General features: G+C 40.9%; 1 protein-coding gene across 4 annotated transcripts; it reads left to right on the top strand.

Moving 5' to 3' along the window:
• On the top strand, positions 1 to 27,786 carry npy8ar (neuropeptide Y receptor Y8a). 4 transcript variants are annotated; one of them, XM_044174911.1, is made up of 7 exons: positions 1 to 152; positions 3,665 to 3,739; positions 4,146 to 4,219; positions 20,216 to 20,847; positions 21,660 to 21,901; positions 25,109 to 25,255; positions 25,463 to 27,786. In XM_044174911.1, exons 4-7 carry the CDS (start codon positions 20,539 to 20,541, stop codon positions 25,911 to 25,913), a joined length of 1,149 nt encoding a protein of 382 aa, XP_044030846.1. In that variant the 5' UTR covers positions 1 to 152; positions 3,665 to 3,739; positions 4,146 to 4,219; positions 20,216 to 20,538; the 3' UTR covers positions 25,914 to 27,786. The 4 variants fall into 4 exon arrangements, with proteins under 4 accessions (XP_044030846.1, XP_044030847.1, XP_044030848.1 ...); XM_044174912.1 differs by lacking the exons at positions 3,665 to 3,739; positions 4,146 to 4,219 and adding an exon at positions 18,527 to 18,650; XM_044174913.1 differs by lacking the exon at positions 3,665 to 3,739.

The raw sequence follows: 27,786 nt of genomic DNA, 5'->3' as shown, positions 1-27,786 counted from the left end.
GCTGCACACACCTCCGGCGCTGCACTGAGCGCACACACACACACACACACGCACGCACACATGCACGCGCGTCTCTCTGTGCAGAGCAGTGAACACCATCACCAGACACAACCACCGTCTCTGGACGCAGACACAACACACCGCGCGGACAGGTGAGTGCAGCTCTCCGAACCGTCTTCTTCTTTCCCCCCCAAAACGAGTCAGATGAATTTGTTCCAGCTGTTTTTTTTCTGAGAGGCGACAAGGGGACCAGATGTTACAGCAACGTGCCGAGGCAGAAGCACGCCGCGCGGCAGCTGACAGAGGCTGGTTTAGATGCTCAGAGAGGCGCTTGGATCGGAGCTGGTCAGAGCAGGAGAGGTCACTTCTCAGCCCATGTGACAGCATCAGGCTGCAGAACACAACACACTTAAAAATGCACATGTACTGTGAGTTGCAGGAGCATTAGATGATGGATGCAGGGCTGAGTGCAGTGGCTTTAAGTGGGGAACTGTTGTTTAATTGCTCGTGACTTGATGTTTATCAGTTTAAACAGAATATTGTTGTTGTTTTTCAGGGTCACAAACAAACTAAATCTTACATATAGTTAGTTTTCACAGACTGGAACTTCTTCCATGAAACCATTTTATTATTATTTTTTTTTTTTTTTGCAGCCAGTGAAGTAAAAATAGGCTATAAACCATTTCAGTCTTGTCAGTTTGTTTGTTACAGTTTTTGCCTTAAAATGAAACTTGAAAACATGAATCGCTGGTTTGTAAGGAGAGAAATTTGTCTCAAAAGTTGCGACAGATAATCCTCGTATAAAAACGAGATTTAAAAATGTGTGTGGTGATGATTTGAGAATAAATTATAGGGCTGAGACAATTCATAGACTTGTCAATCGACAGAAAATGAATCGTCAACAATTTTGATAATCGATAAATCATTTATCACATATCATTTTTCAACCAAAACTGTGAGGATTTGCTTTGTTTTATTGCATCATATGTTTGAGTTTTGGACCTGTTTGTTTTGGTTTTGTATCTGAGGGCAGAGGTTATTTCTCATCGTTGAGTTTGAGTTTATGGCAGCTTATATTGATATTATATTCTTATAATGGTGAAAAATTACTCATACACAAGTCTGCTTTGTGTTGCACTACGAGACTTGAAATGTAATTGATTATCCGCACACAATAAACAAGGCCTGCCTCATTTATGATTGAACTGGAGTATTGTTGTTGCTGCCTATTAATGTTTGATAGATGTTACTCATTTACATGAGTCTTGAATTTACATTATCGACAGTATTTATGAAGAATCGTGCAAAAGTTTTGATGCAGACTAAAAAGGGAAAACTTTTTAGCTTTTGTCGGCGGGGGGGGGGCCAAATATTTTTGTTGGGGCCAGAATTGCCCACCACTGCTGTAGCGGTTTTAATGAGCTCTAATAATTTCTGCTTCAGTATATTTTGCTGGCAGCTCCTGTGAACGGATCAATACCAGACAGCCTGTGTGTGTGTGTGTGTGTGTGTGTGTGTGTGTATGAGAAACACACAGATGTTGTCACACCTTTCATATCTTCCAATGAAAGAGATTGTGGAAACATTTCATTCGGCCCCATTCAGATGTAACAGATGACCTTTTTTGTCTGATGTACCTCCACAGTCCTGTCCGAGGTGCTCCTTCATCAACACCACCCGCATGTTTCAAGTGTGTTAAACTCAATGTTATGTAACTCTATTAATTATATGAAAAGATATTGATACCTTATTTTTTCATACAAGGCAGCGTGATCCTGATATTGTTGATGTTTAGGCTCTATAGCGCCACCAAAAGTTATGTTGAGACATTATTTGTGAAATATTGGATGGATTGTTACAACATTTTGTGCAGACTTTGCACAATTTATTATATTTATTATATATCCCAGAGGATGAATTTGGTGATCCTCTGACTTTTCATCTAGCGCCATCATCAGGTCAACATTTTTACTTGTCCAACACTCCAATACCTGCAGAACTAATGACGCTCCCATCAGCCTCAGCTGTACTTTTAGTGCTAATTAGCAACTATTAGCATGCTAACATGCTAAACTAAGATGGTGAACATGGTGAACATTATAGCTGCCAAACATCAGCATGTTAGCATGCTGATGTTAGCATTTAGCTTAAAGCACTGCTGTTCCTAAGTACAGCCTCACAGAGCTGCTAGCACGGCTGTAGTGTCTTAGTCTCATTCAACATTTTAACTTTTCATTCAAAGGCGGACAGCAGAGGTTTGAGAGGAAATAAGGGGCCAATTAGACAATGCAGTGAGTCGGACATTTCATAGTGTAACAGTGTAAAACACATTTCTCTCACTGATATATCTCCGATTAGCTAATAGCGGTTTTTCTTCACAATCTTTTCATGTAAAGGGGAAACGTACCCTTGTTTAGGAATCACTGACCTACTGTACTGTAGATGCTCAGTTTGCATTTTCATTAAGGCCCATTACAATGAAGACCTAATAATTAGTAAGTCCCAAGCAGGTAACTTAATCAATTTTCATAACAATCAAGCACAATCACACAGTGCAGCATGTGTATGGTAAATCAAACACACTGCTTTGAAAGAGTTTTTTTTTTTTTGGTGACCAATTTTAGATATGAAAATCAGTATGAGTGATTCAATTGGCCTCTCGTGCAGCACTTACTGTCACAGAACAGACAGACTGAATGTAGCGAGGCCGCCAGGCGCCATCACCGCCTCCGACAATCAGCCACTTTAGGGCTAATCCATCATCTTGTCAACCTAACATGCAGGTTGTTGTTTGTTTCTGCTCTTGTTTCTGTGGAAGCCAAAAACACAAAACATGAAAATTAGGCATGATAAAAATTACTCATAAGTCAAAATAATGACTTACAATCGCATAATTCTGTCTTACTAAGTCAATATTTTGACTTATTATCTCATAATTTTGAATTACTGTCAATTTTGACGTAGTAAGTAAAAAATTATAGAATTACTATCATGATTTTGACTTAATATCATAACTTGACTTTGTATCTCATAAGTTTGACTTAGTGTCTCCATTTATTTATTTAATAATGGCTATTGTAGCAGTCTAGACACAGTCACATTTGAACTATGTACTAAAACCACAATCTTAAATGCTAAAGCTGGTGTTACTTTATATTTCTCAATCCCATGAAAATGTGTTAGTTCCTGTCTGCGGCTCTCAGCTCCGAGCCCATTGGTTTTTACTGAAGACGTAAATCTTTAAAAACACCTCACAGATATATAGTTTCATGTTTAAAAAGGTTCAGTAATTTCCTCAAATAGCTGCTCGCTGTAGTTTTTATCAAACTAACAGGAGGAAATAGTGCGTTTGTTGGGGACTACTTTCAGCGGCGGATGAATCCACATGTGGTGCTGTAGTAAGTGTTTGGGGCAGCAGGACGGTGTGTGTGGGACTGAGTCAGAATAAACTACAGTGTGTGTGTTCATGGTGATGAAGGAACATTTATGTCATGACTTGAGACTTCCACCAGCTTGCATAAGTAAATGACCTCAAGTGTTGAACATTGTAATCCAGAGCAGGTATGGTTTGCGTCATGGAAATTGAACGTGTAATCTGGATTCTCATTGTAATCAGATGTTTTGTGTTTCCTGGCTGGTTCACTTGCTTCCGCATTTGGCATAGAAACCACACCTACTGCTGATAAAGGAGCTGAAGGAGTTTTCACATGGGAAAAAGCCTGAAGTGATATCGATACAGGTATATTACTCCTGCCATACGAACATGTTTATTGATTTATGGTGGCTATAATGAAGACACCTTTCAGTTTTTAAACACACGGAGTGTATTGAGTGTGATAAAGCCTGCAGCAATACAGTGTGAAGTCAGTATGAGGTGGATGTTGGTGACACGAAGGCAGGAAACCTGGCTGCTTCTTTTCAGATCAGTTCATTTGCAAATTAGTTGCACTCGTGATCAGGTTTGTGCTATGACCGACAAAATTAAGCATTTGACCACTTGTACAAACATATTAGTTCTTAAGTGGCAACTTGTTAGCAGCGCATTTTGTATTTTCCCATACATAGACATTTGTCTGTAAATTCATGAAAGTTCCAGACGTGTCGCAGGGGTCATTTACAGATAGTCTTCCTTTCTTTCTTCACAGAGGAAAAAACAAAGACCCCCATTTACATTTCATGCTTCTCGGGCGGATCGGCTAGTTGTCTGATCTCAAAAAAGGTAAGAATCCAAGCATCCAAGAAGCATTCGGGACTGATTGGAATCCAATTGTCCAAACCACCTCCGGACACATTCGAGCCAGACGTTGAGAAGCTGTAAATGCATCCGTCTCTCCAACACACATTTATAAGCTTTGCTCCTCCTATGGGGTAACTACAAGATCCTTCCCCTGTGAGAATGGCAGCTGAAGTGACACTGAAATAAGCTGTCGATTCCCAATCCCCCCGAAAAAGCGCACAAAACTGTTTAAGTGTTTATCGGATCTCTGATCGGTTCAACCGCTGAACGACCTGTGAGGGTTGGAGCTTGTGAAGACGGTAAAACTTTAATCTCGCTCATAGTTCAGAAAAACGATTCACCCATGTGTTTGTGTTAGCTAACAACTATCCATAACTTATCGCTAGCTAAACTGTTACTGTTGTAACTAAACTGCTGAAGTGCAGAAGTTCTTCTTCTTCTGGTGTTTCTGCCAGTTACCAGGCAGCTTCAGGTGCATCACCACCTCCTCCTGGACTGGAGGAGGGCCGACCCTGATTTGCATGTAGCCGAGAAAACAAAGACGGACTGTAATCCGATTTGTGATCTGCCTAACGGAGACGCAGATATGTGGCTGAGTGTCAGTGAAAGGGTGTTAAATCACATCTGGATTGTATCTGGATAAGAGACACTTGAAATGACAAATGGAAATGTGGCCTGTTTGACTTAAGAATTGTAATGCCTTAATCTGAAGCAATTTGGAGTTTGCAAGCACTCAACTGGCTCAGCTGGAGAAGGACTCTACTGAGCATGCTCCCAGAAGTGGGAGGTAGCCCCTGGAGGTTTTTTGGCGTATGTGGCCATCTCTGAACGTGGTATCCACTTCTCCTTATACATCCATTAGTTCAGCAACGTCTTATTTTGTTTTTCAGATTTTTTTTTGGCATGAGTAATTTGGCACGACTTTTACAGTTCAGTAGTTGTTAGGAAAATTCCCTCACTCCCAGAACTGCCTCAGAGTCTTTCTGTAGGTCTCTGCCCAGGTGAACATCCTCCATTATATCGCCTGATAGTGTGACATGAACAGGTGGCATTTATCAAGTTGAAACGAGCAATTTACAACAGGTCTGGGCAGTTAAGTGTGCTTGGCGAATTCAAACCTCACAGAGAACAGTAAGAGAGAGGTTTGGGATAATAATACGGAAATGTTCTCTTATGAGGCCCATTCTCTTGTCTCTCAGCTCTACTGTGTGTAGATGAGATCCAGGTCTGTTTTAATTCAAGTCTATATCCTCTGCAAATCCTCATTCATCTTTATGAAGTGCATAATTGAATATGGGTCTGCAGAGAGAGGGCATCTAATTACAATTTGAGTCGTTTCAGTGTATCCAGTGGTGAATAGGGATAATAAACATCATTTTAATGAGAATGCCTCTAATGGTTTCCAGTCCTCAGTGGCATTTTGCTAACCGGAGCTGTAAGGTTGTCAAAGAGTAATGATTTTACCTGACTGAGATAATGAGAAAGCATTTAATTTGGATGAGAGAGTAAAAGATACGCAGGAAACATGGATTCAATAAAAGCAGCTTCAGGGAAAGTCATTTTAAAGGGGAGGAGATTTCTCGGCTGGATGTGAAGATATGATCATATTTTATTGTCTCAATTTTTGACAGAAACAAAAGAGCTTAATGGGTAAAAAGATTTTCATTGTATTAAACCCCATTTTTGATCATATTTATGATCGTCATTTTTCACTAATAGCCACTCAGCGTATTTGCATTCTGTAATGTACAGTGCTGGGCAGTAATGCGTTACAGTAATGTGATTACAATTTTACATTACAGTTACTAATCCACATAATGCTCCATTACTTTGACATTTGAGGGTGAGCTGGTTCGCTGTCTTACCGGGAACCACCAAATTGTAGGACTGCTTGTTAAAACTCAGTGTCTCGTTCTCTATTTCTACACGTGTTAAATACAGATTATGTGACATGTGCAGGATTTGGAGTTGTTTAAAGGCACCTTTGATGAAGCCGTGCTGAATAACGAGTAATGTAATTACTTTTGCTGCTGAGTAATTAGTAAAGCAATGTAATCACTTTTTCAGTGAGTAATGTGTAATTGAACAGTTTTCAAGGAACTTGCTCAACACTTGTAATTACCTCTCTATATAGAAGTTTTCATTGTTATTGGTAGATTAAAATTTCATATCCATGCATGAGGCATTCAGGGAAAACAATGCGTGCACATACTGGACATAATGCAGAAGGTTGTTATGGTGAACTTGTTAGAAAGCAGTTGCCTATTTACACATCCAACAGACAGAGCATGGTCATCCCATTGGAGTTGTGTTTGTGGGAATCTGATGAATGTAAGTTTAAATATCTGTCTCTTTAGCTGCTAAATGCTATAAAACCAAAACAATGAGCTGAAAGATGCTAAAAAGCTCAGTACAGCTGAGTGGAGCTGCAGAGTAGCTGATAATTCTCTGAGGGTTCTTCACTACAAGCGGCTCCTTTCACATCATACTGTACATGTCATTTTTTCCATTGTATAAGAATATGAATTAGTGCAGCGTTAAGCTCTTACCAAAACACATTGTGTGTATCCTTGAGGTGTAACAAACATTTTGAGCGCATTTCCCTCCTTAAAGAACATTTGCAAAGCCAAGAATAGCGTGAAACCAGCAGTATGTGAATCACGTCGCCCGTTTGCTTGTGTGCATGCGTCCTCGTGCACGTGCATGATACAAACACCACAGAGACCTGCGGGTAGAAACATTGCTCCACAGGGCTACTAGTGGTCAAAAACTTTAATATGAAAATCATATTTGTTACTTTAACACAAAATCTACATTATGCAGGTCTTTAGTACTCAAGTTTCACAAGCTTTACCAAATTGCAAAAAAGTCTTTTATATCCAAGAAATTCAAAAACTGATTGTAAAACATCTCCAAATCCAAAATGTCACCATTTAGACACAGACGCACATTTGCATTTCATAGAACTGTCCATCAGCACCAGATGTAGTGAAACATGGTGATGAGATGAGCTACACTTAGAGTCCACAGGGGACAAAATGGGATAGTTAAAAATTGAAAGAAAGGGGATAAAAACCACAGGAGCTGGACACTGATTTGACTTTATTTCATGGCATCTAACATAAACAGCTCTCCGTGAGAAACAAACTGGCAGCATGAGTCATGCGCCTGCTGGGCATCGCTCAATGATGGCAAGCAGCATGTCAGTTTAAAATGACAACATTTCAGCAGTTTTCATCCCTGCTATTCAGTGCCATCCCGGTCAAGCATTTTAAATCGTTCCCTGCTTTCGTTACAGCTCACCCTCATTTGTCCTCATTTCTCTCCACCAAACTCAAGACCTAAAATGTGAACCTGCATGTTTCACCCTGATGCTGAAATTTATCCCACAGTATGTGGCTTTTTCTGCTTGTCCGACTTTTAGCAGAGGGGGAAGTTTAACTTAATAAATGTTCAAATAATGTTTATACTGTTGCAGAGCTGAACGAGGATGACTAAATATTTTGTTTTTGTATATGTGAATCGTTTTTCTTCAGTGGATCATTTTTTTTGGCTGCAACTAACGATTACAACACACCAAAACCCAAAGATATTCAGTTAACTACCATTTATGGCAAAGAAGAGCATGAAAACTTCACATTTGAGATACATCTATCTATCTATCTATCTATCTATCTATCTATCTATCTATCTATCTATATGGTATAGTGAATATTATGATGGTTAACATACTTAATAATAATGGTACCTAAAATCATGTTTCATCATCATGTTTCCTGTATAGGGACCTGATACTTTCTGATAGATAATGTTGTATTTTCACGTTTACTACAAAGAGCACTGAGCTTTACTGTCTTGTCTTTCACTGATGTCCAATTCTATCGTGTTTTTCAGTAGAATAGTAGCTGTGAATACTTAAAAACATGCAGAGAAGGTGGCAGTACTTTCCACAGCCCTGAGTACTGTCTGCAGGTATTCGTTCAGGCTGCAGACAACCCCAGTAACCTAAGGTTTGGCAACCACTCGCTGCTGCTCATTAGGCTTATACTCTGAGCGTATGATAATAATTGAAGACGACTCAGATGAGCATATCAGCATTTTTATCAGCTCCTCTTTATTATGGTGGCTGGACAGTAAAAGGACAATGTTCATAGAGATTTAAGTAAGAAAATCAACCTGAAACTATAAAAGTGGAAACGACACCCTTTGAATGAACCAGACAAACTGCTAACTGCCAAGACATTTCTGATATTTGTGAACCAGTTCCTCTTTATTTTAAAGACAAAAAGATTTATTGATTAATCAATCAATAAATAAATAATATGCAGATGTATCCATAATGATGTAACCCATTTAAGGAGCTTTATTCTAAAAGAAGTCAGGGCCCTGCCCACACTTTTTTATAGAGGGTAGGAGCGCTAGGAATCATTAGTTGTAGCCAAAATTGCTCTAAAATATGTCCATTGAGTTTTCTCACTCAGATAGTTCAAAGATGTAAAGTACTCGTTGCTCGTTTTGCATAACTGACCATCCATCAGTGATGGTCAACAACCAAAATCACATTGGGTTTATGTCAAGGATGTACCATTTAGACTGACAAGTGGGAGGTTATGCTTTTAATTAAGCCTAAAGGGAAGGACATAACAAATTAATATTTATGCTGGTGTGAGGGGCATCAATATTTTTATCCGAGATCTGAATTCTCCACATTAAATCAAATAACATTTACAGAAAATCCTGATTAAATCAAGCACATAATGAACGGACAAAACAAGTATTATGTGGAGAAAACAGCATCAGTAAAGTAACTTTGACCTTCAGGCAGTAATCAACATGTTCTGATATAAAGAAAAAATCTGTTATACAGTCTGTATCATAAAATGTATATACACCAGATACCAAAGCGTAGAGAGATTTGAATGGTGGTGAACGCTCGCTGCAAATCAAGGAGGTGGTAAATCTAGTCTGTCAGCTAACAGTCATTTCTGCTCAGTCTGACTCCGCTCGTCTCTAATATGTCTGTTGGATTGTAATCATACACTGGTAAGTGGCCCGTGGCCGGTCAGTGAATGATACAAAAAAAACCCCAAACATGTACTTTGTTATAAACTGCAATCAGCTTGGTGCTAAATGGACTCAGTCTTGTCTGATGCCAAGTCTGGTGCTTCCTCTGTCGGGGTTTGCATGGGATCCCCATGTTAATGGGGTTGCTCTGGTTGGAAAGTCTAAACTCCCATGAGGTTGTAGATGTAAAAGTGTCTGTCTGCCTGCGTCTTAGCTCTGCAGCTAACTGACCATCTGTCCAGGGATTTCCTTCGACTGCATGCTGGAGACTTTCCACACCAGAAACAGAATTGGTAGTTTTTTTCAAAAACTTAAAGCTGCACTAACAACATTTTGAGCCACGTTAGCAGCGTGTCTCTAGGGATGGCAAACTCAGTCGGTCGGTCCACCACTTTGGTCCAAACTGAAATATTTTTAGTGAAACTTCTCAACAACTATTGGATGGATTGACATGAAATTTGGTTCAGCTGTACATGTTTCCCAGAGGATGATTCCTTCTGTCTTTGGTGATCCTCCGACTTTTCATCTTGCACCACCAGCCAGTCAAAATTCTAATTTGTCCAATACTTTGGTTTATGACCAAATACCTGCAAAGCTAATGACATTCCCATCAGCCTCAGCTGTACTTTCTGTCTAGCACCTATTAGCAAATGTTAGCACGCTAGCATGCTAAACTAAAATGGTGAACTTAGTAAAATGTGACCTGCAAAACATCAGCATGTTGCATGTAGTCGACTCTGGAGTTCCCCACAGCTCTACAGACCATTTTAGCATCTTTGTTTTGCTCATTGTCTTGGTTCTACTTTACTGTATCAACTTTATAAGTCAATGTAATGTTTGCCATATGTCTAACATGTGAGTGATGTTCAGCTTGATGTGAAGCTCTAGTCAAACGGTGGCCAAAAACCCCCTGAAAAATGGCACAGTGTTCTGACGAGAGACGTCTTCTGGACGTAAATTAATGAATGCCATCTCTGAGAAGCAAAGGTGGAAGTAAGTCGCTGCGTGTACGTGTTTTTTTGTGAAATAGGGGATTATTAGCAACATTACGGGTGTGTTCACTTGCGGTTTCACCTCTGAATAAAGCGGCTTGGAAGATCTGGCTAAACTGTCAGCTTGGTTACAACCTGTCTGCACGTCTAAGTGCTTGTAGTTGTTGCCCCCTTGGCCCTATTTTTAGAGATGTCACCGCGTTCACAGGTCTCAGCGATTACTTTGGTGAGCACGATGTCATCACAACCAATAAAACCAAAGGGTCGAGCTACGAAAATAACCTGAAGTATATATAACCTCTGTAATAAACCGTAGTTTTCCTTTAACCAAGTTGCTTTAACCATAACGACGATCTTTCCCAAACCTTCGGACACTGACAGACAACAGGTTTGGTCTGTTAGATTTGAGGACTTGTTGCATGCTGGGATAGGCGCCCCATGTTACCATGAATAGGCTATAGAAAATGCAACGCTATCGGCAGACAAGAACGTCCGTATAATAATAATAAATAAAACTTTATTTATAGAGCACTTATCAAAACAAAGTACAAAGTGCTTCACAACAAGAGAAATAAAATACCACAGTGAATGACGAAATATAAAGAAATGAAATACATAAAATACATAAAGGCAATATAATAAACAGTAAAATAAACAGCCAGTTCAGGTAAAATCAGGATCTGCTTTCAGATAGAAATGTGTTTTGAGACGAGACTTAAACGAAGACACTGACTCAGACAACCTAATTTCTTTGGGCAAGTTGTTCCAGAGCCTCGAGGCCCTGATTTTCATCCTGGACTCAGGATCAGACAGGAGACCCCTGCCAGAAGATCTCAGACTACGTGAAGGTTCATAAGGGATTACAGGGTCTAAAAATCCGTCCGTACTGGACGATTCTGCAAAAACCTGGATTACGTTTAATGACTATGTTTTTTAAATCCTCGCTTTCTATAATATCTTCACATGGCAACTACAGTATGGTTAATGTTAGGGTAAATTGTGCTTATGGCAAAAACAAAGAACCTATGGTTAAGGTGGTTTAGGGTTAAGCAACTAAAACAGTTGGTTAAGGTTAGAGAGAGACTGTGGTTAAGGTTGATTCCTGTGTGAACGTCAGATGCACTAAATGACCTCCACACCTTTACTTTCCTCCTCTACATGAAGGACACACTACTTCCTGCACTGACACTGAACGACGGCATTGGACGTAAATCATGAGTCTGCAGTTGCACATGAAATAAAAAAAGTGACTCAATCCCTGAAGCATATCTTTATTTTGCAGATTGATCACTGACTGAGAGATACAGTAGCTGTCATGAGCGTTTGTGAAAGGCTTGTCACGCTTCTTTTTAATAATCAGCAGAGTGTGGGAGGATTGTTCTACTTATTCATCTACTCATTTCCACTCTATTTATAAGGAGGGGAAGGATGCGTGCGTGCAAGAGTGAATGGCACAGTCAAAAGTGCCAAGGCCGAGCATCAGGCTTAGAGTCTTAACACACTACTGGATCTGGTTCGTTCAATAAAGTAAATAAATATAGCCTCACATCCTGTCTTGCTCTGTCTCCCTGTGACCTTCAGGGCCTTTTAGGCAGATAGCTCATCAATAAACATTTTAATAATGAATATGGAACAACTACTGTTATATCAGATCTGTGTGTGTATGTGTGTTTATATCCCCACTTTCACATGTATTCAGACAGCTTATTTATCTGCAGCTGTGACTTAATACCCTGTAAATTAACTGCGGAGACGAGGGCCACAGACAATAACAAAGTCTTAAGGATGATTACTTTATACTCCTCCTTTGTCTCTCTTCTCCCTCTAACTCCCTCCCCCCAAATCGGTCTGCTTTCACATGTTGTGGTATATTTAATGATAGAATAGGATTATAACCAGGAGCAAAGGACACGTAAGGGGCTGCTAGCCCCCTGGCAGGACCGGCCAGAGGCTGCCTGGCTTTGGTCCGGGACGGACCTGCCATCTGCTGGATGAATGGCTGAGCAGAATCCCCACGTCTCGGCCCTGCTGGCATTAACACACTCCTGTTGTTGGACTCTGAAGGATCTGTTGAAGATTTGCGAGGGCTTATGCCTTAAGGATAAAAGCTGATGTGAAGATCAAGGCTATTACCTCACTGTGAGGTCTCTGTGTGCAAGCTGATAACATGATACAAGTTGGTGCAACGTGGCGCTGTATTTGATGGAAACATCATTAATCATCCCGCCCCCTCCCTGCGTAACCAGGAGGACATTGGCCCTTGTTTAACTCGGCGTCATGGCAACTAACACGTAATGAAGTGCTGAGATGAGCGTTAGAAACTCGTCTGATCTGATTTACGAAACTTTGAAGAAATAAACACGAGGTCCAACAGGAAAGGTGTGTTCTCAGAGGGATGCAAACACAGAATCTGAGATTCCTCTTTAAAAAAAATCCACGTACACTTCCAGAACCATTTGCATGCTAATTATGTTTATCTCTCAGCTGTTGGTAGAACTGAGCACAGATTAGCACCTTGCAGCTGCCTTTAGCAATATAACAAGCACCCTTACAATCCTCTTTCACCAAAAACAAAACAATAATTACATGAATGAGTATTAAAGCAGCATCATTTTTTTGCTTAATTTCCAGACTTGTCAGACTAAATGCTTTTAGAATGAAAGCCTTAGAGCAATTGGATTGAGAGGCTTCAAGTATTTGTAATTATTTTGTCACCAGAGCACAAATTAGACTCAGTCAGCTTTCAGACTGGATGTGAAATTTATCAGTGTTGAGATTGAGAAAAGCTCGATTTAAAAAAAAAAAAAAAAAAACCTGCTTCTTTTTGAGGGATTAACATCTCAGACTCATTTTAAAACCAGATCAGGCTGCCGGCAGACCTTATTTAGATAAGACTGTGACTCTGGAAACTTTGAAGTGGCATCGGAGGAGGTGGGGATTGTTGTAACTAGAGAGGATGAGGTTGTTGACGAGTATCTTGTTTGATCTCCGGCAGCCTGTCTTCTGCTGTGTGGGATTGTGTAAGATAGAAAAAAAGGAGAAAGAGATCTTGTGTGTGTGTGTGTGTGTGTGTGTGCAGTATCAGAGCTGTATACTGTTTGTTGAAGAAATGAGGTTCGATATACTCCCATGGTTTTGGCATGGCGTCCTGATTGCTGTCACTAGGGATTGACGGAGATGTTAAAGGATTATGAAATTAGTGCTTTCGATCTGTTTAAGACGTACTTCCATCTCTCATTCAGGGCTCAAATTTTAATTGAATAAGGTTTTACAAAGCTCGACACAGTACATATCCATATCGGGTTCAATAATTCATGAAAAAGGTGAAGCTCTGTACTTGTTCTGTGTTTCAGGAACATAACAGTCTGTCCAGTGTGATGGAAAGTGACAGTCAAATTCAATCAGGGGAAGAAGTGTGAATATGCCATCTGCATCAATGTGACAAGCACACAAGCAGCGATTTCCCTGTTCTTTGTGCCGTTTCGCCCTTGAATTCGTCCTCTCCTTCTATTTTTTGCTGGAGCCACTCTCCCACCCCTCCCAGCTCAATATTCATCGTGTGAAGTTATTGTCCCTCGAGCTGAGAAGACACTTACAGACACTAAACCTGAAGGATCATTTCACCCACACTGACCGACCGGTCATTTCAACAATCCATGTCCTGCAACGTGGCAAAGATAGAAGATGCCATACAGCTACTCACGTGTCCACAGGCAATGTTGTCTGAATATGTGCAAAACTCAAAGTCACAAAGTCCAAACTGATCACTAAGACTGAAGGATCAGCTGGAGCCTTCTGATCATAGAAATCATTAGTTTTCTGGCACATCTAATTCATATCAAAGCGTCATTCAAAACATCAAAACGTAACCTCAGAGACGCCTCTATGACTCGGCACTTCTTTCTCTTTCTCAACATAAAGTAAACCATGATGTAGTTTAATCCAAAACGGATTAAACAGCACTACTATCTTGCTGTCCCAGTTATTCCACACTCACAAAACATTGAAGTTATTTATATCTCTGCAGCCAGAACACTCACACTAACCAGAAAACATTATTACAGCACCCTCATCTTGGACTCTTCATCACCTAGAAATGTACAAGGTGATGACAGCATTTAAACATACAAAGCATTAAATGCTCTTTGCCTACACAAATGCCTCGAGGCAAAAACTGCAATACGTTAGAATCTCACGCAGATTGCCCTTGAACAGGACGAGGTATCTCGAAAACGGCCCCAAGAGGATGAATCCTAATGTAATGCCAGCAGGCAGGTCTGCATGCAGCTGTAGAGAGATACTCAACAAAGATTTAGCAAATGTAGTCTTTTTTTAATCACCTTTACAAAGAGCTAAAGCGTAAGGAATGGATTAAACAGTGTGTTTGTCTGCTCCAACATAAGCTGCTAATGTTAGCATGCCTGACTAACTAGCCTACTACCTGCAATAGTAACTAGCGTTGCTTCCAAAGCAAAGCAAACATCTAATTAAATTATTTTGTGGGGTTGAGCGGCTCTGTCTCTCTCTTTATTTTGTTTAGGGAAGTTTACACTAAACTCATTACCCGAGATTTACCCGTTACGTTTGCCAAACACATCGGTTACTCTTCTTTTGTAAAAAAAATACGAACAACAAAGCATAAATTCTTTGTGTTTTTTGTCCAAGATTGTTCTTTATTGTATCCAAACAGGAGTTAAATATTTTAATTACGTAATTTCTTTGATACTATACTGTAATAGTACAAGAACAAGGCTAACTAGCTAACTTTTGCCTCCTCTGCAAGCGGCTACAGCTCCTGCCTCCCAATAAGGAGACAAGAACAATTCTGTTTTCTGTCTTCTCCCACCGTCCAAAGACATGCATGTGTAGGTTAATTGATCAACTTGTGAGTGAATGGTTGTCTGTCCTTGTCTGTGCGAGTTGGCCACTGTCCAGGGTAACTAAGGCCCGAAGTCACTGGGATTTGCCTGGATGGACATTTTATTTTAGCCTCAGTCTGTTAGCATGATATCATGTATGTAGCCAGAAAATGCATATTTAAGACCCTTTTACAAGGTTCTTGTTTTAAAAAGCTGAAGACTTTCAACCAACTCATGGAGTTAGCATTAGCTAGCTAGAGCTGATTAAATCTGCTAGTGGCAGTTGTCATTTCAGCCGACAAAACTGTTGGTCATCGGCTAAAAATGAGAAGCTGCTTTTGTCTATTTCTGTCATAAATCAAGGACCCGTGGTTGAATTTTTTGTGGTAAATCCTCCACCGTTATCATTGTACACTGCACATGTGCCCTGTGAGAATGTAAAGCTTGAGGTGTGGCAACAGTAACAGTTCATGGGGCTTAAAAGTACATTTAAAACATCTCCCTGTCTCAACACCTAATCAGCAGATTAAGTAGCAAGACAGCTCTGATTTACAGTATGCCTTCTTTGAACTTCATTACTGGAACGCTGGGGAAACTCTGGAAAAACTGGGGAATGATATCTCATTAAGAAACATAAATAAATAAGGACTGAACCAAAGATTCAGGCTAGAAAGGACTTGACCAAGATTAATTAACGTGGGGTGGTACTGATGCAGATATCTATTTTTTCTTTTGTTAGACTTTGTAGTGAATATTTGTCATGATTTCCTCCATTAGCCATGAGTGAAGCTTTATGAAAATAGATTATTTAATTATCCATGCAGTGTAACTGAGGAATTTTTAATGGCTCTGCGATAACGAACTTTTCCCACTTCTTTCAATTTTTTTGTGCATTATGTTTATTTGCTGGTATTTTCTTAGGATGACATGTTTGGCAATTGTGATCAAATGTTTTGTAATTCATCTGAGAGAGAAGCTTAATGAAAGGAGACATTTTTTTCGTCGTGAAGAACACTTGCTTTGTTATGCCATTTACAAAAATCAATTAGTCTAATTACAGAGGTTGCATGGGCATAACATAGCAGGCAAACACATATTTATTTTTATTGTATATAGGCGTACTGATAGAATACCACAGAGTAGCAGGGCCACTTTTACTCATTCTGCACAAATTCCCGGGTAACGTGTTATATAGTACAGCAACAAGAGTCCAACCAGAATGATCTCAAACACATCATCTCAACGCAGATACAGCGTTACAGCTGTGTCAGGTCAGGTGAGGTAACGTGACACTGTGTTGTCAAAAAATATTTACACATTAAACGCAAAAGGGCACCATCGTCATCAAGGGGTAAAGTGGCACGGCCCTGGGCACCCGCTGCCCTCCTCCACGTCCATGCAACTGTATGTATAAGATAACTTCACTGAAAACAAATTCAATTTAGTTTTTTATGGTACCAATGCCAACAAACAAATGAATACATTCTGGCTTTATAGCATAACAAAATGTGCTTGAATGTCCTTGAGTGCTGTTTTGAATTAATATATTAGATGCTTGTGTGTTTGTCTACAGCCTCACAGTCCAAATACCATCCTCACAGCAGCGGTTTATCAACAGTGTAAACAATGTATTTTAATATTATCATTCATCATCATCATCATGTTTACATGGAAATGCAAACAGTAACGTTTGACAAAATTGAGTGATACATTTCTGAATAACATCTCTGTTTCTCCATTTGTCTACTAACTTGCTATTGTTGGCTCTAGTGAATACAAGTAAAAAGTCCCACAGCCCGCTATACATTTCTCAAGGTTGGGAACGGCATGTCCACGTTGATGAGGAGGTCATGTGGCCGCATGCACCACAGATTTCTGATTAAAAGACAATCTTCGGCGCAAAGTTACGTTCAGTGTTAAGTAGCTTACAGCTAGCTTACTGTGTGTTGCCGCGGTACATTAGCTCGATGTTTTTATGGTGTTCAAGATCTCTGATGCTAATAATATTGTGTATATATATATATATTTATATTATTCACAAACTATCACTAAACAAGATGATTTTTACTTTGTTGGTCTGGAAGCTGATTTATCAACATGAATTAAAGTACAGCTTTTCACCCTATTATATAATATATTTATTGATAATATCATTTGAAATAATCAGCTTGTTACACAATAATAAGCCTACGTGATGGAAAACTGAACAGTGAAACTAACTAGACGAGTCTCAGAGCTGTGCAGGAGAGCTGATGTAATGATCAGTGGATGTTTGTCAGACTGCTGAAGAAGAAAGTCTCTCATGTTCTTCCAGCTCCGTCAGCTCCGTCAGCTGTGCGTTAGATTACAAAACTGATCAGATATTTGATCAAATGCCGGCGCGAGGTGATCACAAGCGGCAATCCACACAACGCCACAGATTCCCACTTCCTGTGTCGACAGGAAGTTAGAAGACAAAACAAGTCGGAGCTCTTTCTTGTTGCTGAAACACACACACACACATCACTCTGCTGATTCACTCACAGCAACAGTTCCCTCCGACACCCCGACCTCCTCCGTATGTGGCATCTATCTCTTGTTGTGCTCTTGTCTATTGATGAATATTTTATTCCACATTCACTTACACAGACTTGTCAACCAGCCACTGTAGACTTCATTGTCTACAGTGTAAGTTCATTGATGAAACATGATGTCATCCATAGCAACAGGGTCAACCCCGGCCCTTCTCTTATCTCAGGAGTTCGTCAGTAAAAGTCTAAACAGCTTTGTGAAAAGGTTTTAAGAGGAAATGTTTAGCTGGAACTTTTTGAAGACTGCTGGTTTGTGACTTTGTGAATATGGCCTGGATATCTCTGGATTTTGTAGCATTTGCTGCCTTTTACTCAAGTATGTCAGTCTGCACACACAGCTGAATCTAATGTCGCACATGTGGAGGTGACGGAGATTGGATTTTCAAAAGAAGATAGAATTGATGCGTGACTTTTCATCTGCATAGAGATTGTTCACTTAAGGGAAATGTAGCATCAGATATCTGATGCCTTCACTGTCGGGTTCCTGCATAAAATGAGGAAATGAAAAGGAAATGAAAAGTGCAAAGACAGAGACGGAGAAATGCAGTAACAGTCACTGGTTTATTTTCAGGGTGTGTTTTTTGTAACACCTGTAAAATTGCTGTGCTGTTTTGAGTGTTTGAGCGCTGTACAGTTTATTCAGGTACAGCAAGCATTTTCAAAAGGCGTGAATGCGCGTGCAAGAGAGACAGAGCAGGAGCTAGCAAGCATTTTTGATGAGTGTTTTCACAAGCGGGTGGATGGTGCAAGTGAGTCAGTGTGGATGTGCAATAACACCTGCGAGTGTGTCTCATTCTTTGGCAGCTCCATCCCTCGGGTCCCATAAAGGCTGTCAGAGGAGTGGGAGAGACAGACAGAGCTCTCCAGAGAGGGAGGCTGGCAGAGCGAATGGGGCGGCTGTCAACTGATTGTATCCATGCGCATCTATGTATGTATATGCTAATGTGTGTGAGGATTTGATGAATGCTGTAATCAGTGGATGTGTATTGTGCCAGCAGGATAAGATGCTGTGATGTAGGGGAGAGGCTGGCTGTTAATAAGCTGCATCTTAATCAAACCGTTCACTCAGAGCTGGAAGTCACTTCGCCTCCAGTAGAAAGCATGTCACAGATATGAGAGGCAAGTTAAAGAGAGGGGGACATAATGCATGCGTTTTTTATTAGCATTCATGTATCTGTATGTAATATTTATGAACAACTAATGTGTGTGTGTGTGGTTTTATGCATAAGTATGTGCGAGGTTCATAAGAGTAACTGGGGTTTGGCAATATATTGTATATAATGAATGAGAATTCAGTTATCTGGGATTCTAACGGTCATACTATGATGTGCCTACATATTATCTGCCCTTAAAGGCTGATATTAGCAAAATTATTTTAACTAAGGCAAGTTAATTTCTGAACTTATGGCTTCACTTATCAGTGTTTTCTTTATATTAGCAATGAATCGAGTCACCTTTAAGGTTAAAAAAGACACTAGCAGGAATGAACCCACAAAGAAATACTCACCCGACTCTACGTAGCTTTTTCGCCTTTTTAACATTAGCTTAGTGTTTTGGTGTTACAGCGTGTTGAGTTTCACAGCTCTCATTAACCTTGTTTCTTGCAACAGGAATCTGTTTTATGCAACAACAAAAAAACTCTGATATTGAAACCTCGAACCATTGAAACTACTTTTACTTTGTGAGCACAGAAAAAACTACAGCTTCCATGAGAACTTACCAGCTTAGCGTTGTGGGTAAATCATTCGTAACTTGGTTTTATTCCATATGCTCATCACTCCCTTCTACATTAACTTTCCAAAATTTTTAGCTGTAATTTCCGTCAGTATTTAGACACATGGAGTGAACCACGCGACATCTTATTGAGTAAGGTTATGTTCCAAGGCTGGAGTTTTAGTTATTTACATTATTACAAATGTCAATGGGATTTTGAAAGAGGTTTTCTTACTTCTGGAGCATAACACAGAAGTTCTGGGTTCACTTCGGATCTCTATATTTCGGTCTTTCCTGCCTTCAGCCTTTGAGCTCTTCTGTCTGCTGTCCGTCCACCAGACGATGTGAATGTTCAGTGGCTTTGAAGTAAATTGTCTCTTGAGGTTGGTTTCAGATTTTCTATTGAAAATGCAACACTCACTCTGATTTCAGCAGACACACATACAGTCGAACATAGGCTCCACAAACGTTGCGTCCGTCCCTGGTGGTCTGGACCGCATAATGTGACATTAAACCAACAATGGTTTATGTTAATGAGTGTTTGTGGACGGTGCCGTGAGGTTCAGCAGAGGAAAAAGAGACAAGAAAGTATAAGAGAAAGAACAGGACGTGTCAATACTCAGTTTTCCTTCACTTTCCTGTTACAATCATTCCCCTACACGGCCCCACTTCGGTTTCTTTCGTCTTCTTCACCTCTATCTGTCTGTTCTCCGTTGAGAGCCCTTCACCTCCCTGCCTGCCTTTCATTATTCTCAGCGTTATGTTTTCTGTCCTTTGCAGGGAAACAGTGATGCCGAGCTGCTCCACCGGGATGCCGCAGTGAAGGAAAAAGAGGACAACATCTATATTTGAATCACTCCTCTCCTCAGTCACAATCCCTCATCTGCTGCTTACTTGGGAAACTCCTCACAACACAATATTGAATACTGTACAGCGCCTGCACTCCACTCTCCCTGTTTCCTGCCTCTGCCTCGATCTGGCTGCACACTTTCATTTTGCGGGGAAGAGAAGTTCAGTAGCAGCCCCAGGGCTTTGGTCCTGTCGAACCCTGACACACCGTCCCCCCTCACATCACCCCTTCTCTCCCCTCTCCTCTCCCTGCCATGTCCAACGACAGCAGCCTACTCAGTGTCTGGGAGGCATCCGATTGGTCAGACACCTCTCAGTGCCCGCCCTCGGTGGGCGGGGCGACTTTCTTGATCATAGCGTACAGTGCTGTCATAGCGATCGGGTTGCTAGGCAACGCAGGCCTGGTGTTCATCATCGCCCGGCAACAGGAGTTGCGCAACGTCACCAACATCCTGATCGCCAACCTGTCGTGCTCAGACATCCTCATGTGTGTGGTGTGTCTGCCTGTTACCGTCATATACACACTGATGGACCGCTGGGTGCTGGGAGAGGCCCTGTGTAAGGTCAGTGGAACACACACACAGTTTAACTTTAAAACTAACTTAAAATTAAGATTACATTTAAACCTCAGTTTAGTTTTTCCTCTAAACTTAGATTCAATTGAATTCTGTTGCTTCAAAACGTTAAACTCCAATTTAAAATGTGATCCAGTATTAACTTTAAACTTACACTTGAGGTTTAAAATGGCTGCCTTTTTGAGATGGACTGAGCAAGGGACAGAGTCAACCCAGTTGAGTTTTATGATTGAAGCTTGCTGCATCCTATTGTGCCTTTTGTTTTTCCAACAAGCTAAGTTGAGCAACGTCTCTTCTTTCTTTCACTCTAGTTGATCCGTTAAAACAGTCTTCCAGTTGCTGCCAGGCAGTCTTTTTTCCTTGCTGTGCTGTTTTTTTTTTTGTCTTCTGTTATTTGGCCATATTGCTCCATTAATTCGTGTTTCTCAAAAGGCGGAGGAGTTAGAGCTTTCCGCAGAGCCATCACGAGGAGGCTCACCAACTAACTTTTTAGCCAGCTCACAAACAATGTAATTTGCTAAGTAATACAGAGCAACTGAAAGTTAATGCCCCCCCTTCCCGACAGCACGACCTTTTTTTATTTATTTATTTTAATTTGGGTAAGCAAGCATTTCCATATTGATTAAACTCTATTTAATTTTGGTTTACATCATTAAACTTGGATTTACTAAACGGAGATTAGTTTAATTGTGCAGCAGAGCTCAGAACTAATCTTAGATGAAATGAATCCTTGTTGGTGCAGCCCAGAGTGTGAAAAATATCTAATCATCATCTGTATTTTGTTTTTTTACCTGTCTCAGGTGACTCCCTTCGTTCAGTGCATGTCAGTGACAGTCTCTGTCTTCTCCTTGGTGCTGATCGCTCTGGAGCGTCACCAGCTGATCCTCCATCCCACCGGCTGGTCCCCCGCTGCCGGACACTCCTACCTGGCTGTGGGGCTAACATGGCTGGTTGCTTGCTTCATCTCTCTGCCTTTCCTCTCCTTCAACATCCTCACTAACGACCCCTTTCAGAACATCAGCCTGCCCGCCAACCCCTTCAGGTGAGCTCAGATATCTGGGATACAGGTGTGTGCAGGTCCGTGTTTGGTCATCCATACCACACTGTCATCAATCATCAGCATCAGGATAAAGGCCAGGTCACACCAACATTTAAAGCAGCAGAATTTTGCTGCTAAATCAACAGCGAGTTCAACTTTCGTGAACTTTGACCCACAAATTTGCATCATTGACCAATAGCAAACCATCTTGACAGTGCTGACCTTTAGCTGTGTTGCATCATCCACTTTCACTTACTGACAGTTAACAAGCTTTTTTCCCTCTCCAGTAAAACTCTCTCATTGAATGAAATAATATACAATCCTGAGAACAAAACAGAAAGAACCTTGCTAATGCTAGTATGTTCCTGGCTGGCTAGCATGTTAGCTCATCAGCCTACTAGCCCTGTGAGTTGTCCCTACATCACCAAGCTTCTAGAAGCAAATATTTCCAGATCATATGCGAATGAATGTCACTGTGACACTTTCTGGTGTGGCCTTACTCTGTGTTCAGACAGAACACATGAATTTCAGAGGCGGCACGACTGCATACAGTCACCGGAGGCCTTGAGCTACACACAGGGTCTTATTTTGTTGCCAGCAGTAGCGCAAACGCTGTCCTCAGCAATTTTCCTCAGTAGGAAGTCTATTTTTTGCATTAAATTGCCCTTCTGCTTCTGCCAGGTCAGACTGTACGCACACAGACTAGAGAGCTTCACAGGTCCAACAAGTTGGATTTGATCCGAAACAGACCCGTGGAAAACCTACCCGAACCCAACAAGACCCGATCTGAAGGGTCAGTCAGACCTGATCTGAGAATAATTACACGATCCAAAAATGCAGTCGACTCGAACAGACCTCTGCTCTTCCACATTGCTCTGGGCTGCGACTGGTTTGAGCCAACGCTCGAGAACCGGGAGTTTTTGATTGCTTTTGCACCCAATTTCAGGAAAATAAGGCCCACAGAGTGAAACCTTCAGCAGAGACTGTAGCTTTTATAAAGTTATGGTTATTGGAATAGAGAAAATCTTGTTTTTTTAATCTGGGAGAGCATCCTGAAGTTTAGGAAAATATCAATATATTATAGCACAGCATAATTCACAATTACATCAGAGTCAATTTCTCTGACTGCATCAGAGAAATTAAGTATAGATGAGCAAGTAATTTAATAATCTGATTATAATATAATCAGATGCCTCTAAGCACAGGAATAATGAATTCATTGTTTACTCTTCGTCACTCCTCTGTCTTTTACAAAATTCAGTCATCATACCGGCGTTTTTTCACATGACTGCACCTGATTGGAAATGTTTGCCGCTGACATTTGACATGCTGTGGTGCAACTGTGTGCAGTGGAAACTTCAGAGTCATCTGCTGAACACAACAGCCTTTTAATTGCAGAAGCTACTTCAGATGATCCTTCACAACATCAATTTAAAGCCCTTTTCAGACATGCAATACAGAACATTGCCAGCTTCATCTATCTGTCAAAGTGATGGCTCCCCCCCAGACATATTCATTATGTGGATGTTCCTCACAGCTTTCAGACATGACGGGACCGTCACTGATGAATTTCAAAACTTATTTTGCTGTTGAAGCCTTAAATAACGAGTAACTTGAGTGTGAAGGACAGTAGCCCTGCCTCTTGCCTTGATTTAATGAAGCTTTTTTTTTAATAAAGCACTTTTTAGGCTCTTATTCCAGTTCACTGTGTGCCAAACCATTCAACTGTGTCGTTAGCCGACTGAATTGCAGTATGAAACATAACTGGCAGTTAAGCTAATTGGTCTTGATTAAACTCGCTTTATTTAAAAACAGTTAACGGCATTCATTTGGAAGCACGTTACAGTCTTCTGCCTGTATGAGAATAATGATATCAAAGTGAAATTTACTGCCAAACGTCACTGGCTAAATATCTCTTGTAGAAATTGGTCTGTGTGTTTTGGAGGAAAGGGTTGTTCTGTTACTAACGTTGTGTCTCCAGCAGTGGAGAACAGCATCTCTGCTGCAGCATCAGTACCAGTGAAACACTGGCTTTTGAAATGAAACAGACTGTGGAACGAGTTATTTTCTTCCACCGACCAGAGTTGGCTGAAAGCTTCGTAAAGTGCTGCAGTATGTGTTGGTTGGCTGGCCGGAGTTTGGTGCATTAGTCTCCTGGTGAGACAGCATATTAAGTTTTAACAAAATACTTAACTTTTTGTCTTGCAAAGCTAATTATTAAACTCTTTTTATTAAGTTATTAAATCTGGCTAGTTCCGACAGCAGGTGTTATGTGGGTGTCACACAGGGAAACCGGGAACATGGGTGGATAGGACCCAAACGCAGAGCTGATGCAATTCAGTAATTTATTAAAGAGGAAGGCTTACACGAATAGTCAGGCAGGCAGGCAGGCAGAGGTCCAAATCGGGAAGGCAGTCCAAGACAAGCAAACAAATCCAACAAGGAGCAAGCAAGATTCAAAATCCAAAAATCCAAAAATCCATGCAAGGTCCAAAAGAAACAGAAGATAAGTCCAAGCTGAACACACAGGAAACCAAGACTGGGACGCTTGACAAACAACAACGGGCACACAGGGTAAGGGCTAGAAAGCCTGACACATAGGTACAACGACAAACTGACACTGAACAAAGGAAAAACTCTGACTAAATACATTCAGGTAAAGGAGACAACGAGACACAGGTGCAACTAATTAGGGCGGGGCAAACAATCAAAACTGGAGGGGAAAGCAAACAGAGACAGGAAGTAAAACAACAAGACACATGAGGAGAGGAGAACACTACAAAATAAAATAGGAAATAACAGGACAAAAACCCCAAAGCCATGACAGCAGGATATAGTGGACCAAACAGTAAAAATGTTATTGTGTTTGTGGATTTCATGGATATGAAAGAAACCAGGTTATGACGATGAAAGTATGCGGTAGTTTTTGCTTACAAATGTATCACTAAGAAATCATATTCCAGTATCAACTGCTGTAGTTGATACACATTTATCTTGTGGATCGTAAACATTTGTTCAGAAAGAGCGATGAAAGAAATGCTCAGTGAGAGATTGCTTTAAGTTAGAGGGGAACAGAGGCTAGTCCAGAGGATCGGGACTTCAGTTCCCTATAGCAGCGCTGTCCAAAATAAATGCCATAGTGTGGAGATACATTCAATTCTCAATGTCTCTCCTTTCCTGTACAATATACCTGTGTCTGTCTTGTCTAAGGGACCATTTGATCTGTATGGAGCTGTGGCCGTCAGATAAGCATCGTCTTGCCTACACGACCTCGCTGCTGCTCTTCCAGTACTGCCTGCCACTCCTGCTGGTGCTCCTCTGCTACCTCAGGATCTTCATACGCCTGAGACGACGCAGGTCACAACGCTGTACTCTTTCTCATTTTCTTAAAAACCCCTCGTATCGCAAGCTTTTGCCATCCAGTGTGTGACAGCATGTTTGTGTTATTATATCAAGATACAGTTTTTTGGGCACTCTATTTATATACTATATCATTCTGCCTTAGGTTTGTGTGATATTTCACAGTGAATTGTCTGACAATAGGCCTCATGCTGTGTTGTGCAGGGACATGCTCGAGCGCAGCAGGAGGACTCGGGGAGCCCAGAGGATTAACGTGATGCTGTTAGCCATCGTGGTCGCCTTCGCTCTGTGCTGGCTGCCGCTGAATGTCTTCAACACACTGTTTGACTGGCACCACCAGGCCCTGCCCGACTGCCAGCACGACGCCATCTTCTCTGCCTGCCACCTAACAGCGATGGCCTCCACCTGCATTAACCCCGTGGTGTACGGCTTCCTCAACAGCAACTTCCAGCGGGAGCTGAAGTCGACGCTGCAGCGCTGCCAGTGTGGTAACCGGGCGGCGGAGAGCTACGAGAGCTTCCCTCTCTCCACTGTGGGCAGCGAGGGCATGACGAAAGCCACCTCCCTCAACAGGATGGGATCTGTGTGCGTTCCCTCACCCAGACCTGAGATCAGCTCACAAATACCAGCGAAAACAATACCTGCTAACACTTAATATTGAGTACTACCAAACTCTTGTCTCACAAGCGGCTGGCAGGCAAATGTCTTGTGAGTGGCTCACAGCTGGAACAGTGTGTGACAGACAGAACAGCTGTCTGGGACCTCTGAGCAAGTCAAAAACTGCTTACTTCATTTACTTCCATAACTTTCCTGCCAGAGTGAAACAGCTTCTTTCACTCGGGCTGAAAGGATGAGGATGGAGGTTGGCTGATGTAGCTTCAAGTCCAGAACATGAGAAGCAAAATCTTGTAAATGGACTTTGTTTGAGGGACACGGAGAGAAAGCAGGAAGGGCTGGTAGAACTGACTGTTCACGAAGCCCCGCCCTCCTTAGTTACTGTTGCTATGGCTGTTAATCTTTGCATTCAACCAATGCCACATGTGCAGTTTACGCGATAACATTGGCCGATTTACCACCGAAATTCAGTCATTTTTGAAACAAAAAGCTTCGCATTTTAGCCGCCGATTGACGATTTTGTTGGCTGAAATTACAGCCGTCGCTGGCAGATTTGAACAGCGTTACGTAACGTTAGCTCAGTGAGCTGGTTGAAAAATCTGGGCTAGGGTTAGGCTGACAAACAACCATGTAAAGGGTCCTAAATATGCCTAAATATTGCCATCTTGTATGGCAACATACAAGATGTTGTGCTAAAAGACTGAGGCTAAAGCTAACAGGTTCCAGGTAAAAAAATCAACACCCTCAGTTGATTATCCATATAGAAGACATGAAAATATAGAAACAGCATTGTTTGTGTATTGCATATTGAGCTATTTAGCTCTAGTATTATATTACAGTGTGATTAAAAAAAAATATGGGAAAATACTGTATTATAAAGTATTATACAGAAAAGATAATGTTGTGTTCTAACATAACCCTGTTTGGATGCTTACTATAGAAAAACATACTTGGACAAACAACAGAGCTTAGATTTTTGCTTTATTGTTCATATTTTCAAACAGTATGTTTCACTTTTACAAGAGAAAAGGCTTTTATGATGAGGAATAATCGATGTGTTTGGCAGATGTAATCTTTGATAACAAGTTTGGTTGGAGTTGCTGGAGTAAAAGTCCCCAAACCCAATAAAGAGCAGAGCTGCTAATGTTAGCTTAAACGCTGATATAATTGCATCCTGGACTGGCTCCCACACAGTGGATGTCTGTACCCAACATAATAAGGTAGTTAGCTAGTGATATGCTAACTCTTAGCCTTGGAGGTAACACTAGGTTACTACGGTGGACAGTAACAGTGAGTGATTCTGCAGCTTACATTAAAGCAGATAAACACACTGTTTAATTCATTCCTTACATTTTTGCTTGTGTATTTTTGGTTTTTGGAAAGGCAATATAAAAAAGACCCTTCCAAACTCTTCAGAGTATCTCTCTTACTAGAGCCGTGCCTGGTTACGGACCAGTTGCTAAGCCGTCTTTGGGACAATTGCTGTTCGAGGATGGGATTTAGCGAGAGGTCAATTGTGAGCAGTGACTGACAACAAAATATGGAAAATGTAGAAGGAGTGAGACAAAGATGAAGAAGAGAACTCTCTAACTATCAAACGAAGAACTCATGAACCTGAAAGAATGTTCTAAACAGTGAAATACATGTGTTTTATATGTAACTTTGCAAAGTGTAAATCATTATGATAGTGAACACTGTTGATAAGCATGCCTTAGAGAGCATTTTGAAAGTGTGGTGGAGATTGACTGGTGCTTGGCTTAAATACAAAGTAAATGAGGCTGCTTAACATTAGTGTATTATATAACTCATAAACTATGAAAGTTTTCATTACAAACCACTGAACAAGTGATGAATGTGCTATAATGAGCATTTAGAAACTAGTTATAAATACAATAAAGTCTATGAGAGATGTA

The sequence above is a fragment of the Siniperca chuatsi genome, linkage group LG18 (genome assembly GCF_020085105.1).
Source record: "Siniperca chuatsi isolate FFG_IHB_CAS linkage group LG18, ASM2008510v1, whole genome shotgun sequence".
Lineage (NCBI taxonomy): Eukaryota > Metazoa > Chordata > Actinopteri > Centrarchiformes > Sinipercidae > Siniperca > Siniperca chuatsi.
This window is presented reverse-complemented; position numbering and strand designations above follow the sequence as displayed.

Bases quoted from the DNA above. Each gene is read 5' to 3' on its own strand.
- npy8ar (XM_044174910.1), top strand. From the start codon at position 20,539: ATGTCCAACGACAGCAGCCTACTCAGTGTCTGGGAGGCATCCGATTGG. The intron at 21,902-25,108 runs GTGAGCTCAGAT...GTCTTGTCTAAG, and splicing joins CTGCCCGCCAACCCCTTCAG to GGACCATTTGATCTGTATGG. The intron at 25,256-25,462 runs GTCACAACGCTG...TGTGTTGTGCAG, and splicing joins ATACGCCTGAGACGACGCAG to GGACATGCTCGAGCGCAGCA.